General features: G+C 39.7%; 1 protein-coding gene across 1 annotated transcript in view; it reads right to left on the reverse strand.

Moving 5' to 3' along the window:
* Nucleotides 1-7,553: 7,553 nt before the first annotated feature.
* si:ch211-14c7.2 (uncharacterized) overlaps nucleotides 7,554-16,382 on the reverse strand; it is a 25,670-nt gene continuing 16,841 nt past the window's right edge. The window contains exons 4-6 of the mRNA XM_050074208.1: nucleotides 14,125-14,246; nucleotides 11,365-11,479; nucleotides 7,554-8,998 (exon numbers count right to left, since the gene is read on the reverse strand). Coding sequence (XP_049930165.1) covers nucleotides 8,867-8,998; nucleotides 11,365-11,479; nucleotides 14,125-14,246 — 369 coding nt within the window. The 3' untranslated portion in view covers nucleotides 7,554-8,866. The remainder of the gene's footprint in view (nucleotides 8,999-11,364; nucleotides 11,480-14,124; nucleotides 14,247-16,382) is intronic.

Raw genomic sequence — 16,382 nt, forward strand, 5'->3', positions numbered from 1 at the left:
GAGGCAACTCTCTGATATAGAAGCTGAGCTAGCTAGGTGAGAACATTCCTGTCAAAGCTCCAAGTCTGAAGACACATTACAAGCAATTTTGAAAATAAAGTAAGAATATAAGCATACTATATACATATATATATATATATATATATATATATATATAATATACCCATTGGTAGCTTCGTCACTTTCTACTTATGCCAATCCTCAATGCCTTTGTGCAGTTTCACATAGATTGACCACGTCAGTGAGTAGAAAAACGTGGGACAGACAGAATGACTGACTGACAGAATGACACACTGACAGTTTCCGTGATTATGTACAGCATATCATATAATCACTTAGTTATACCAAAAATGAGAAAAAAAAAACAAACAAAAAACATTCGGCCACAGGGGGAGCCACAGCGATCGGTCGCATTTTAGCCATTTTTAAGCAATTTTCTGTTGTTATAGCACCACCCAGTTGCCAATTAGAGTTAAATTTCTCCAGTCACCTTGAGGCGTCCTGTTCTACATATCTACCAAGTTTAGTAAAAATCGATATGGCGGTTAGGCCTAGATAAGAAATTAGCTCTCTCCCGCCCCCATTTTGTTTGATCGGGTCAATAATGGAGGGGTCTCCTCAGATTATGTGTGGTCATATGCCTACAAAGTTGCGTGGTGATCAGTGAAACCCTTGAGATGTTCTACACCTTTATGTGATGAGCCACGCCCTCCGCAATATTCATTGCCTTATAGAAGCTCAGTTTTAGTAAGTTTTCCAACTTTTGCCAAGAGGGAACTTTAGATATTGGTCCCTAGATTATGTTCACTGAGTTTCATGCAGATCGGTCAAACTTCCTAGGAAGAAAAAAAATGGCGGAAAATCTGTATAACCGGAAGTTATGGGTTCTTGAGGCAAATTTGTTCCCCATGAGGAGAGGCATCTCTGTGCAAAGTTTCATGTCTCTACGACATACGGGGCATGAGATATGCCCATTCAAAGTTTGCAATTTCAATTGGTTGCTATAGCGCCCCCCTTTGGCCAATTGATGTAATATTGCTTCATTCGCATCCTCCCATGACCCTCTACCACTGTGCCAAATTTCACATGGATTGACCAAGTCAGTGAGGAGAAAAACGTGGAACAGACACACCCACAGTCGTCATTATCTAGTAAGATTGTTGGCGAGCAAGTGACAAACCATACTCACAAGCTCAAGCAATCACACTTTGAGTTATGTGCCAAAGCTAAGAAATCACTTGTTAGGCAGCTAAGGGGAGTACAGGCCAAGATGGCAATACACAAAATTTCCTTGCCAACTAGACAACTGATCACAAAGCTTGTTAACGACAAGATTTTTCACATATTACAATCAGTTATAAATTGCTCTGTAAAAAAAGTGTTCCCTAATACTTTATATACTTCTTATATTTGTCTTCTTTTAAAAAAAAAGGATAAGGAAGACACTGATGTTTCATTGAATCGCCCTCTAAGTTTTTTAAACTCTGATCAAAAGATCATTGCAAAAGTTCTGTCAAGCCGTATAAAGGAGCACATTGATACGTTAATTCATCCTGACCAAACGGGTTTTATTCCAGACAGATTTCCCCTTTCCAACACTCAGCGTCAATTAAACATAATGTATTCAACTAAATTCCCGTACTCTGATGTCATTTCTTTAGATGCACAGCGAGCCATCGACCATCAAGAGTGGAGATACGTGTTTGCAGTACTGAAAAAATTTGGCTTCGGCGAGAAATTTATGCCCATGTTAAGAATGTTCTATGCCTTTCCCAAGTCTTCCATTCTGACAAACAAAGATAAATCCCCTGCATTCCTGCTGCGCAGCGGTACTAGATAGGGCTGTTGTCTCTCCCCTATGCTCTTTGCTCTGGCACTTGAGCCTTTTGCCATTTCAATTAGATCCAATTCCCAAATTGATGGAATAAGGTGTGGGACATCTGTCTGTACCATAGGCTTATATGCAGATGATGTAATTCTGACTCTGTCAGATGCAAGGACGTTACTTCCCCTCTTTGATCTCATAAACAGCTTTGGTCAGTTTTCTGGGTTTACTATCAATTGGGAAAAGAGTTTGTTCATGCCTCTCTCTGACAGCTTCCACTCCTGCTTTCTTGATAACCTACCATCAATTATTTTGTTTACCTAGGGATCAATATCACCAGACACCCAAATTGCCTATTTAAAGCCCCTACAAGGAACTTTAATTTTGAGTTGATTTTGGCGACCCTGTGTACAAAGGGGTAGTGTTTTGCCGGAATGAAGCCTACATTTCCCATGAGCTCTAGCGTGTATTGTCGTAAAGACGCTTAACTGGCTCGCGCATGTGTTTGTTTTGGGGATGAATGAAACAACAAGACAGCTCCTATCGGGGATCCCAGCTCACCTCTGCCGCGCCCCAGCTCCACCTCTCCTGCGTAAGCGCCACCGCCGCCGGGGTAAACGCAGCAGTTGGTTGGTAAGGCTGAAGGCCTGTTTGGCGAGGACTACCACGGCTTCTTGGACTGAGAATGGAGCGGTGCCTCGCCTCTTTATTTCTCGGCACTTGCTGGACCCTGTCGACGCCTGGCTGGTACCTGTCGTCTGCCCAGATGAGGTGTTCCAGCCCCGCGGCCCCTCCTCTCCTTGTCCCCGCTGGCGCGGGGTGAANCAAGGAGGAGGAATAGTGACTATTTATAAGAGTCACTATAAATGTAAGCAGCTAGGTAAGATGCAGTGTGCGTCTGAGTGCCGTAAATCGTTTCGTCCTGGAAGCGACCTGGGGCGGATCCGGACACAGTTTCCTAAAGGTATGGATATACACTATATAGAAATAGCTTATCTTCACACCGATGGTCTCATTTGCTGTTGTAGGTCACGCACAGACATCAGCAGAAACGAGAGACTTTTGCATATCCAGTTAAAAGTTCCTTGTAGCGGCTTTAAGTACAACTTTTTGGACATGATTGACAAGCCTAAAATGATGATAGATAAATGGAAACTTCTTCCTCTCTCTTTAACAGGATGTGTGAATATTGTTAGGATGGTGGCTCTTCCCAAATTTCTTTACTTGTTTCAGAATATCCCTATTTACCTTACATCTTCCTTTTTAAGACTCTAGACTCTATCATTAAGGCATTGGGCCAACAAGCCTCCTTGCATCTGGGCCACGCTACCGACAACTGCGAAGCGCAGTGCACCGAAATTCTCGCGCGAGCCGTTCACATCAGACGCGCATTTCTCCACGCCGGTCGACAAGCGCTTCTGCTCCCAGCTGTTGTCTCCGTCACATTTTGGGCTGTTTTTCCATCAAGGGTATCTCTCTCTGTTTGTGTCTGTGTGCCCCAACCCCCACCCCCTATAGCCGGCCCACTCTGTCTCTCTCTCTCTCTCTCTCTCTCTCTCTCTCTTCTGTTTCTCTCTCTCTCTCGCTCTCTCTTTCTTGTGTGTGTGTGTGTGTGTGTGTGTGTGTGTGTGTGTGTTCATCTCTCTCGCGCTCTGTTTCGGTACCACTGACTAATATGTATATAAACACACACAAATACATCGCATTTGTCAAACGGGGTGTTTTATTTTGAAATTTGTTTTATTCTGAAAATTGACCGGATGCTGTTGTTGTTCTTTTGTTTGACTTCCTGCCTGGCTTGACACATTCGCTCACGGCTCGCGCAGAAAATGTGCGGCACGGCCGGTGTGGATGACACAATCGGTTAACATGGGCGCCGAAAGGAAACTGGCTTCGCTTCTCGGTGCTACGAGGCCATTCGCAGCGCTTCCGCGGGCGGTGTGGCTCACCTGCAAAAACCTATGGTTGAAGGGGGTCTTGGCCTCCCCTGTTTTTCGACAACGTTATTGGGCCTGTAATGCAAGAGCATGTGTTTTCTGGAACCAAGTCCCAAGAAACGCTTTCAGGCCCAACTGGCCTGAGATGACTCTTGTGATTAACTATCATCTATTGGAGCCTCTTTAAAAGCCTTTCTGTTCTCCAACATAAAACCAACTATTGAACAATTTAAGAATAATTTTATGTTGTACAATGCGCTTAGAATTTTAGGGGAAATCAAGAGCGTGTTGGATCTCTCTGGACTATTTATTTATATTTATATTTTTATATCATTTGCCCAACTCCAGGCAAAATTCTATCTCCTTCCTAGTCACTTTTTTTGTTACCTCCAAATTAGACATCTGGTGAGACAGCTACTACCTTATCTTGATACACTGCCCACACAACATGACCTAATGACGAGAGCTCCCACATCCAAGCGTTTGATCTCACATTTTGTCCGTCTCTTTATTTTGGCAGCCCCTTCTCTCAGTATTAAAGAGGCTTTGTCTAAGGATACAGGTGAGGCGATTTCAGATGAATTATGGGCGAAAGGGTTACAAACGATGAAAACATGTTCCATTAATGCTAGACTTCAACTTATTCAGTTTAAAGTCATTCATCACTTGCATTTGTCCAAGGCCAAATTGAACAGAATATTCCTTTCTTTGTCCGCCACGTGACAAGTGTAAATCAGGTATGGGGACCTTAGGTCACCTTTTTTTTGGCCTTGCCCCAAACTCAGGAATTTCTCGGTGGACATTTTTCAATTGTATAGTAACATATATAGCAAACAGTTAGTCCCTGATTCTCTCACTGTGATACTGAGCTGTTCTGATTATTCTTTGACCCTTCCCCCTGCATTACAGCAATGTTTGGTAGCAAAAAGGGTTATTTTGCAAGAATAGAAATTTGCCTGTCCTCCTTACTTTACAAAATGGCTAAATGACATGGTTTCTTTTCTACATCTTGAAAAAAATCAGTACACTCTATCTCCTTCGTAAAGTTTTCTAAAATCTGGGTACCCTTTTACTGACCACATCAAAAGGATGAGGCGTCAAACTGACCAACCACATTGGACTGTACACTGTGCTTTCGATCTGCCAGGCCACCATTTTTCTGTTGGATCTTCCCTGACCACTTATGGTCTTTACCCCATGGATGCTTTCTCTCTGCCTCAACCTTCCTGGACACAGTATGAACATCAATATACACATGGGATCTGTCCCCTGCATCCTCTCTGTAGTGATTATAGCTTGTCTTCCTTGTCAATTGGTGTAAATGTCAATTTAAACACTTCACATACTTGTGACCGTCACAAGGAAGTAGTCAGCCATCACACAGTATCATTTTATTACATCAGTTAACAAGGCGACAACTCCTTCTCCCTCATTTAAACAGATCAGAAAATATTAATCTTTTTCAGCAATTTGTAGTTTGTACAAATGGCAGACACACACAGACACATACGATTGTTTCTGAATATCATCACAAATGATTGAGCTGACAAGTGAAATATACAACGTAGAGCGAAATAAACCCTCTGAGGTGATAATATGTAATAGTATGTCTAAATTAAAAATGTCCAGTGCATCACTGACATGGTCATAATGTGAACAATAGTCTCATGAAAAACATAGTTTTGATTGGCAGCTAGATTCAAGTTTTGCCCGTGAAGTGGACTCAGCTGTGAGTGTACTGAAGAGAGAGAGAGGCAGACTGGAAGCCAGACAGAAAGACAAAGGAAAAAGAGAAACATCACATGCCAGAATTTTTGTTTGAGTCCACTTCAGCATGTCTGAGAAACAAGAGGCGACGTTTCCTCCTGAATGTGTCTGCTTTGCTTCAGTTACCTCGTAAACATTGGCACTTTCATTGGTGTTCCTGTTGGCACTGACTGGAAGACAAACTTGTTTCTCTCAGGAACCAAAATAACTTTAAGATTCATTCCTGACATTGGCTTTTTATGTAGCATATACACAATGAAAGCACATGCATCACTTTGCAAAATGTAATGGAAAATTTTAAGACTCTTCCCATCTGGACCCATTTTTAGCATTCTGCAAGTAAAATCAATGCTTTATTTTGCTCTCTAGTGGGATCACATGACTTCCTGGTAGTTTTATAGTTCAAAAACAAGATAGGGAAAAATGAGCTTCGACTTCTGCATCCAGCTGATGCTAAGATCTATAGAGATATACTGGCGTCCATTCAGCCGTCTACACTGCAGGTTTTTGTTGTAAGGAGTTGAGATGTTATGACATGTTTGAATAAAGATTTCCTGCAGTTACAAAGTCAAGCCACCATGTTAATGGAGTGAAAAAAAAGAGCATTATATTACTGCCTGTTTTTTCTCCAACAAAACAAAAACATCATTTTTTGGAGGCAGACGGAAGCTTTATGTTGCTGTATTTGTAAATGTAGCTTTAAATACAGTTTTTCAGAATGCTCCAATATATCCAACCTGGCACTGAATGGCACAGAGGAGCTCAAAAAGCAAACATGATTTCCTCCTTCACTAGGACTAATTCAGCCCTATTGTGGCAAATATCAATTATTTTCTTTTCTTTTTTGAAGCCCCAAATGATTCAGTGCTAAATAACTATTATTTCAGTGTGCAATTTCATTGTCAGTAATGTTGGCAACTGTCATCTTGAACTGTCTGATAATTTCAATGATTTCAAGTTGTAACAAAAGATCTTTGCTCTTATTGCTTTCTTTCATTTCCATATGACATGAACACAATATCAGTTCTACAAACTTTCTGGCAGAGCTGTTCTAGACCTGTGGTTCTCAACATTTTATGTATCAAGGACCTCTAAATTGATAATCATTAGGTCACATATCCCCATTTGATTAGATTTTGCTTAAAGGACCTCCATCTGAAAAGATTTTGGTTGTTAGATATGATTAAGACTTGCCTGGGAAAAGACCTTTGAATCCGCCCTCTCCATCGTGCTGACTGATTTATCTGGCATTGTGACATGAAACAGTGGGTCCTTTGTTGAAATTAAAAACAACCAATGAGCGCCACAGGGGTACTACAATTAGCCAGTCAGCACCATGGGCAGGACTAACGCCGTTGTCAAGCAGAGCTCTGGAACAACTGCAAGCGCTGTAGACAAGATAGATGCTGCTATCAACGGTGTTCTCAATTGACATGTTTTCTCAATATTGCCTGACATTGCAGTTTGTTTTTACTTTACTCTGCTTCAATCTTAAAACCTCAGCAAAACAGGTACGTTGACATGGCTTCACATCAGCGTGAACTAAAAATGAGATTCAGGGAGATACGTGCATCTCAAGTGATTAGTTAGGTAAAACTGAATCCGCCTCTCCCACAGAAATTTGTTAGAGCTGATGCAATGTCAGACTGAAGATAGAGACGGAGTAATGAGCTGGCAATTTAGAGATTAAGATTAAGATTAAAACCAGAATTCTATAGGAGAAAACTGTGAGAAAAGTGAAACCAAATGATCACAAGTAATTTTGACTTGTACTCACACTTGGCTCACTTCTATAGTGAATAAAGTAGTGAAAATAAACTATTCCCCATTTTTCTGGGGACCCCCTTGAGCCTCATCAAGAGCCCCTGGGTGGCCCCAGACCCCTGGCTGAGAGCCACTGCTCTAAAAGAAGAACAAATCTTATTGGTTGAATTAGACAACTCTGTGGAGCTACCAAGACAATATTCTGGATAAAAAAACCCACCTCATCTTCTGCAAAAGAAAAAGATAAGAGTGGGGACGAATTATTTGCCAAAATATCTTTTACCTTCCAAAATGATATAATTTTTATTTTTAACCATTCATTCCTTGCAAGCCAGTGTTTTTGTTTGGCTCAACCCATTAAGATTTAATTCAAACAATGAGACAATTTCTATTTATGTCCATTTTAAGGGAGCAGTGTGTAGGATTCGGTGGCATCTGGCAGTGAGGATTGCAGATCACAACCAGCTAAAACTTCTCCTGAGTGCCAAGTCCCAGTTAGGATTCCTTCAGTGTTCAGTGTTAAGGAGATTTTGACCTGGAGCTCAATCATCCGCAGAGGTCTCTTCCTCTCCAAAACAAACGGATCAGGTGATTAAAACTGGTAAAAACACTGAAAAAAAACAGTTTCACGTTACTAATCAGTTTCTCCGATGCTGTTTGGCTCATTGCAGCACCTGCCAATGTGTGCTCACCTATTTTCTCAAATACCTTAAGATCCAGACATTAAGGAGGTTTTTATTGCGAGTCAAATTATCTGCAGAGGTCTCTTCCTCTCAAAAACAAACAGATCAGATGATTAAAACTAGTAAAAACACTGAGTAAAACAGCTGCATATAAAAAAATCTGTCTCTCCTGTGCTGCTTGACGTGGAGGGTCTTTTACCTATAATGGCTGACACAAATGGCCCTATCTAGAGCCAGTGTTTGTTTTGTTTTTTTGTCCGTTCCGCTCAATATGTAGATGTAAACAGCTTATTTTAAGGTAACGACAACACAATGATTCGTCTTTTCAGGCGATTATACTCTGAAGAAAACATACTTATTATATTGTATACCATTTCTGCCAGTATATCCCCTTAAATCCTACACACTGGACCTTTAAATCAGAGATAATAAAATAACAGGAAGAAAAACTTCCTTGATGTGGTGACATGACAATGTTCCTGACTCCTCTTTCATCATGAGTACCTTCTCACTGCAGGTCATTGCACTCTAAACAGTCTTTGACATCTTCCTGTTATCAGGGTTGAAAAGGAAAATTAAAATTGGAGGGTAGCGGTGGTGAACAAGGTGGCACATGTGTAATGGAAACACTCCAGTATACAACAGGAGCTGGAGGAGACAACTTCTGAAACACAACTGTGGCTCCGTTTTCATTCAGGTTACGTCTTCTCACCGGCTCAGGCTTAAATAACCAGGAAGTGTGCAAAGAGTCAAAAGGTCTGTCAGTATTTGACGAGCAGATAGTATACACGTTGTCAATCCAGAGTCTTGAGAAACCTGTGTTAGTCCGGTCTGCAGTTCCTCAGATAAATGTTGATGAATCACAGTCCAACCAGAGCTTAGCTGTGCGCTTACTCCATGATGTTTCTGTTGTAGTCATATGACAGCCGTCTCTTAGCGGCAGCGTTCTGAGCGTGCTGATTGGCTGATGGGAGGCCAGGGGAGAGACGGCGATTGGCTGTCCAGGGAGCAGGTCTGCTTTCCTGCAAGGATAGGAAGATGTGATATTAGACTACTGAACACCTGCTAAAATTAGCAACACAACCCAGAGGTTTACTCCATGTGGGGTCCTTTAAGTTAATACTTTACTACCAGTGCATCTGATAATGTATTTACTCCCTGTGGACAATATTTTACAAAACTTACAGTGTAACTAATTGGTTGCATATGGTGTATTATATTATAATCCCTTTAAAGTGATAATTATGCTATTATCGTGTATTCTAGAAACACACAAACCCTATGATACGAAGAGATAAACCTAAATAATTCCCCAGAAAGGAAATTCACTCAAGAGTCAAAGCAAGGAGACAAAAGCAAAGGAAAAGGAAGAAGTGAAGGAAGAGTGATAAATAAAAATCAAACAAGATAAAACATGACAAAAATACCAATAAGACACACACACACACACACACACACACACACACACACACAAAACCAAACACATGATATCCTCTGGGCTGATGCCTGGTGGAGATAATAAAATAAAAATAAAACAATATAAAAGCTATACAATATACTAGACTAGACCAGAGCAGACCAGACTAAATACTTGTGTAAATCTGTACTGCCTTCTAGTTCTAACACAACACAGTGAAGATAAGCACCATATTATTCCAAAACTGTAAATACTATAAACTAGTGGTCATTTCAATGTACATTTACAAGTAGAACATTTATCTAACATATTGAATATATCATTTTATGTATTTACATTGCTCATTTCATCACCAATAAATCCCAACTACATGGCGATTAAAATCTTTGTATAATTTCACAAATAAAACCATTTCCATGAATATTGTCAAGATCTAGTGGCCTCTCTAATACTCCATTTCTACAACATCCCACATTCTAACACATTATAAAGTAGACAAAATCCAATCCAGTAGTTTCCACTAAGAAACAAATCTGAACCTAACAGCTAATTAATGTTTAGCTAATGTGGCGTTTCTGAATAACTCCAGAAAAAAGACTATTATGAAATAAAACAATAAAAATGAGGGTGGTGTTTCCTGCTCTGCTACCCTGCAGAAAAGACCCTGGAGGAGTAAATCACACATCAGGTGCTCTGTAGTTTTCTCACATGGTTTGGTTCAACTGTGACCAGCCTGCTTGCTCTCTTCATTTATCAGCAACTGTGAAGTGTGAGGAGTGTTTTGCATAGAACAGCGGCCACTTCATTTGAATGGAGCTGCAGTTTTCATCAGTCAAACAGAACTATCAGGTCATTTTACATGCTGCACTGACAAATTCAATTTAACAACCTTGAAGCTTAACAAATGAAAACCGAACACTAAGTGCTCTTTGCTAATTCCTCTGCATGAAATTATGTGTACAGAGCATATGTGTATGCAGAAAGGGAGATCATTTACTGCAACATTGGCTTTGTGAAGTGTTTTCTAACAATGCTGAACACTGAAACACATCAGCATGATGTAAATCAAGTAATGGTGACGTACTTTGTTTAAAGTAGAATTACTGCCTTGTGGTTGTCTGTCTCTGCGAACCAGTCAGGTTGCAGTAATAGGTTACATCCATGTCTGTCCAGTCTGTGTGTAGCCATGACAGTAGACAGTGCTTCAAATATGGATGTTTCTGCTCACTTTATCATTTTATTCTATGAGGCATTTGTGCGCTATAATATTGTATGTGATATTGTCAAAAACACATTTTGTATAGTCACAGTTACCTTGACCTTTGACCACTAAAATATAATCAGCTCATCCTTGAGACCAAGTGGAGTTTTTTGTTTCAGGAAATTCCCTCAAGGCCACATTCAGAATGGGACAAACAGACAACTCGAAAACATAATGCCCGTCCGTATTTCCGTATAGTATACGGAGTACACCCCCAAGTGTCCAACGCAAAGAAATGCATCTCTTCAAGGATGGCTAGAAACGCCACTGCTAAAAGGGCAGAAAATTTCATTTTGAGTGTTTTTCGCTGTCCAATCTTGTGAAATGTGCGCATGGAGCAGCACAGAGACAAAAACAAGACCAATAATGCAGGTCAACAAAATAAGTAACATTAATATTTGTTAGAAGACGCAAGCTACCGATGTTAGCAAACTAAACATTCTGTTGAACCTTTACACTTAGAATAAAATATATAAATACAGCTGTATCACATTCAACAGTCTGTAAGCTAACTTGTTTCTATGCTGACAGTTCAGTTTTTCCAACATACTCTAAGCAAATTCCTGACAAAAACCACTGAAGATCATTGAAGTTCTCATTGGATTGAATTGACTTCCTGTTGACTGGCATACGTACACAGAGCTATGTGGATAAATGCTGCAGTGCCGTTCTCATGGTTGTGGGTGTGAATGACGTCAGTCTTTACTTACAGTGTGCGGCTGCTCCAGGTGTAAAGTCCTCAGCAGCAGGTCACGAGACACACCATCCGCTCTCTTGTATCGCTGGCAAATCATTTTGTTCAAGTCATGGAAACTGTCCAACAGCCTGCAGGGTCAAACATGAACAACACACAGCGGAAGCACTAGTTCAATGGTTGTTGTTTTTCTCACAGAGTGACAGGTGTGTAGAAAAGTCAAAGACAGTCTTCATATACAGGGAAATGTTGTAAAGCTGGATAACTTAAACTTGAAATGGTCAAGTTTTGTTCTGTTTATTATTTGATTTGTTTATGGAAATTAATGATACTAAATAATAATAATATTGTGTTCCAAAAAACAATTGTCAGTACTTCAAAGGCCCACATTTGTTAAACTGTAATGTTCATCAAAGACACACTGGGTGAAAATGCCATGTGATAATCAATCATAAACATCAATTTTGCTCTGTTCTCAGAGACAGTCTACCTCCACATTGCAGTTCACCACATTAACCACTTGGTGGCCACAAGTTGTTACATTTTAAGAAATGAAGAGTGCTCAAGCAGATGCAGTGGTTTATAATACTTGCAAGGAAAAATAATAAATGCAGCATGACAATGTGCACTGACACCTATTGAAAACTCACAAAACAAGCAGATGAAGTGTAAACTTTCAACAGGATATCTCTACTAAGCACTTAGGCAATGATCAATGTTGTATATTAATAATATACAGTATTATCATATATCATTGAACAACTGCTTGTTTGAATTATGCTCAGTTATTTACTACACTCCATTGCACTATAGTGAAATAAATTTGGTGGTTTATTGAATTAAAGGCTATAGTTTTTGTAAACATGGCAAATTTAAGGCAGCACCTGTAATTCTGCAGAAATTTATGAAAATAAGAGTAAAGTTTAAAAACAAAGGCTCATAAAAAAAAAATCATTGTAATTTTGCTAAAGGGGTGAATTTATGGAACAGCTAAAGTGAGGAAGTAAAAATGTTTGACACACTTTGAAAATTAAAACATGTTTTATAATAATCTAATGGACAAACATAAAAATATATGATCAGAGTGGCATTAGTGGTGAAGAGAGCGTAAAGCTTTGATGTTTCTTTTTGATGGTAAATATTGCCTAAATTGTCTGTGTAATTAGTTAAAGACTAAGAAGATTTTTTTTTTTTATTCATTAGAATTTATTGTATTTTTGCCTTTGCCATGGTAATTTCAATTAAGAAATTTTAATTTAATTTTCAATTTTGGCCTCGGGAAGAAAATACCCACTTGTGAATAACAATCCCCTTTTCAGATGCAACATTATCAGAAGTTGTATTCTTGACTGAATACATCAGGTATTTCCCCCTTTGATAAGGATAAAATATCCCACATTAAAAATCTGATATATTTTCCTCTAGTTTAATCTTTGTTAAAGGGCGGGTCCACCTGCATTATTTTCTGTGTTTTTCAAAGACAAACTCCCACTCACCCTTCATCAGAAAACAATGACGTAGGTTACAGCACTGATTACCCCCACACACACTGTTCACTGACAGTGTGAGCATGGAGAGTGTGGACAGTGTTGGCTTAAAAGATCTGAGCCTAGAAGATGGTGCTATTAAATTTATTTAACCAGGTGAGGTACATTTGTACTGTATAAACACATTTATAACTCCACAGTCAGTGCAATGCCTACAGTTAGATTGTGGTTGGCACGCTCTCAGTGTGAAGAAGCAGACAGGAGCACTGGGGGAACAGAAGCCAAGCAGTGTACTGCTGTAGACGGCACGTTAGATTGGTCCTAAAAGTCATACAATAACACAAACTAACTAACCGATCAGAGGCAGTGGGAGACCAGCAGCTCCTTGTGATCTATGAGGTAAAATCACTGTTTCTGTCAAAGGAGTCTGGTGGCTGTAGACTGGGACAGCAGCAAAACATAATTTAGCCTTCGAAAAAATGGCCACCTAAAAAAAAATAAGCGCCACTTTATGTTCATGCTATTTTTAGATTATTTTACCGTGTTACCTTGCTGTCAGACAGCTGTTTCTGATCGGGAGCTGAAGCTGTTATATCGCCCTTTTCAAAGCCACCAGACTCCATTCACAGAAATGTTAATTTTATCTCAAAGCACACGGGACTTGTTCGTCAACCACTGTTTAGTTTGTTTGTGTTATTGTGTGACTTTCAGAACCAAACTGACATGGCCTCCACAGCAGTACATGGTTTTATATGTGGCAACAACATTGTGTAGAAATCGACGTCACATTACATGGGAAATTGTTTTTAGAAGGAATTGGGAAAATAGCATTTTGAAACTAAAACATACATAACTCGACCAAAATTTGAATGTTTGGATTTAAATACATCAGGAACACTACTGGAAAGCTACAGAACTATATAAAAGCTAAATAATAATAATAATAATAATAATAACAATAACAATAATAATAATAATGATAATGGAGCCTCCCTTTAAACTGCTCAGCTGTGACATTAACTTCCTGTACTGATGCTGTGTTCAGGTCCTGTCAGATTTGCAGAATATGCAAAATATGAGCGTCTGACAGGAAAGAATCCTCGGTGTCATTTCCCTAAAGCTGATTACGGGCACATCATGTAGGATTTTGCTGTGAGCTCTGATATATCCTATTACAAATCAGAGGAATGTGTCAACACAGCCAGTAAACACTGCAGCATTTCAATTGATGAACAGTAAATCAAAATGATTCAGTCGTTTTAACGGCCACACAGAGATGGTTTACCTACCCCTGGTCCTGGCTGGCTTTGCCCCTGAGGAGCTGGGTCAGTATGGGAACAGTATCGAGGTCACAAGGGTCACTTGAGGACGAACCAGGCAAGGACGGGAAGGCTTCAGCAAAGACAGACGCCTACAGGAGAGACAACATCAGTCACTACAACATCAGAGAGTCAGAAGATTTCAAGAGTGTTTTTTTTTATATCCTGACAATTTTAATATCTCATATGATGACTGGGAAAATAAAAGCATGGAAATATACTGCATCCATAATCCAGGAAGATCTTCTGCAGCCCTCTGCAGTTCATCACATATGAAGTTAATACTTGATTTTCTTAAAGGCCTCTTCTGGGCACTATGAGCATATGAAACTACTAATTTGAAAGCAGTTTTCTCCCAACACTCTTCTTCACTGCAGCTTTGGGCAGAGCTCATTTTTCGTCTGCATCTTTTTACTGCGTTATGTCCACTGGGAGATTCTTCCTGCAGTGCTGGCTTCTCTTTTTTCCATTTTTAAAGAAAAAAGGCACTGGGAACTTAGAAGGGTTTAATGTGAGTTACAAAAAAACGGACTAATTTTAAGTCTAAAAACTCAGTCACCTAACCCCCAGGGCTATGTCAGGACGAGCTGTGTTTCCATGGTAACTGTGTGGGAAACTGAAAATGGCATAGTTCATAATTACCTCTGAATAAGGAGGTTATAGTTTGGGTCTATTTGTTTGTAAATTCTTGTCACATTTTGGAACCAATGATGTTTTCAGACGTTCAGATCAAGGTGTTGATTAACGATCAAGTCATGCTAGCAACTAATTAGCACTAAATAAAAGTATAGCTGAGGCTGATGGACATTTTGATCATAAACACAAACGTCAAAGACGGGGCTTCAAGTGCACCAAAGACTGACTAAATAATTCTAACAGAAACAGTGTGTAGGATTAGTGGCATCTAGTGGTGAGGACCACAGATAACAACCAGTAGTGTAGTGTGCCAAGTGTGAACTCCTGGTTAGGATTCCTTCAGTGTTCATTGTTCAGGAGGTTCTTACCGGGAGCCAAATTATCTGCAGAGGTCTCCTCCTCTCCAGAACAAATGGACCAGGTGATTTAAACCAGTAAAACACTGAATAAAGCAGTTTCCCGATACAAATCCATGTTTCTCCGATGCTGTTTGCTAGCCCAGCACCCACTGATGTATACTCACCTTTTTTCTTTGGTAACTTATGGTCTAGGCATTATGGAGGTTTCTAGCGGGAACCAAATTATCCACATAGGTCTCTTCCGCTCCAAACTGACCAGTTTATTTAAACTGGTAAAAACAGGGAATAAAGAGCTTCACTTAAAAAAGTCAGTGTTTTCCCAACGCTGTTTTGCTTGTTGCGTAGGGGCTGCTCACCATGGTGGCCAATGCATAAAACATAAAAACATGAATGGCCGTAAGAGTCATTCTAAGGTCATTAAGACGCTTATTATTAGAACTTATTGTATTATATATATAGTATATTACATTCCATTTCAGCCAATATATGCCCCTATATCCTGCACTGGAGCTTTAACTGAAAGTTAAAGGGGGTTATTGTCACTCAACGGTATGTGTGTGCCATACATAATGTTTATCTTGTATATAATGTGTTATCTTTAATAGGTTATTTTTTTTTATATATTGGATGTATTATTTTATTGATGCCTTTAACAACAGCAAAGGGACTACCGATGAACATTAGCCTCTTGGCTATTTCGGGTGCATTCCACACTTTTGTTAAAATGTTGATTAATGTACATTGTCCCTTTTCAAATAAACAAATAAACTAAATATTTCATGACCAGTTTATTTAATAAACAGAAAAATATTCCATGTATACAGTGCATTTATTGTTGTTACTGGTATATTTTGGGAGCCTCAGGGGCTTTGCAAGCCAGCAGCCAATCTGTATCAACACATTTAGCCCTAAGCTGGAAGTTAAGAGAGGAGAGTACTGTGTTGTCTCAAATTAGTGGCACAAAGATTACTCCAAAGCAACCTCAGTAACTTAACCTGGAAAACCTCTTGGATGTTGATGCTTTAATTCCAATATTCTTACAGCACCACGACTGCATGGGTTTAAAGGGCCAGTGTGTAAAATGGGTTGAAAACAGTGACATCAGTGGTCAAATTCTAGATTGCAGGGCTCACTCGCTCACCCCTCCCGTCAGGTAAATGACGGTGGCCTCGTAGGGACAAAAAGCCTTGCGCACGAGTTTTTCAGGAGTAGGTCTATCTAGTGACGAGGTGA

Source organism: Epinephelus moara, chromosome 2 (genome assembly GCF_006386435.1).
Source record: "Epinephelus moara isolate mb chromosome 2, YSFRI_EMoa_1.0, whole genome shotgun sequence".
In the NCBI taxonomy this organism is placed as follows: domain Eukaryota; kingdom Metazoa; phylum Chordata; class Actinopteri; order Perciformes; family Serranidae; genus Epinephelus; species Epinephelus moara.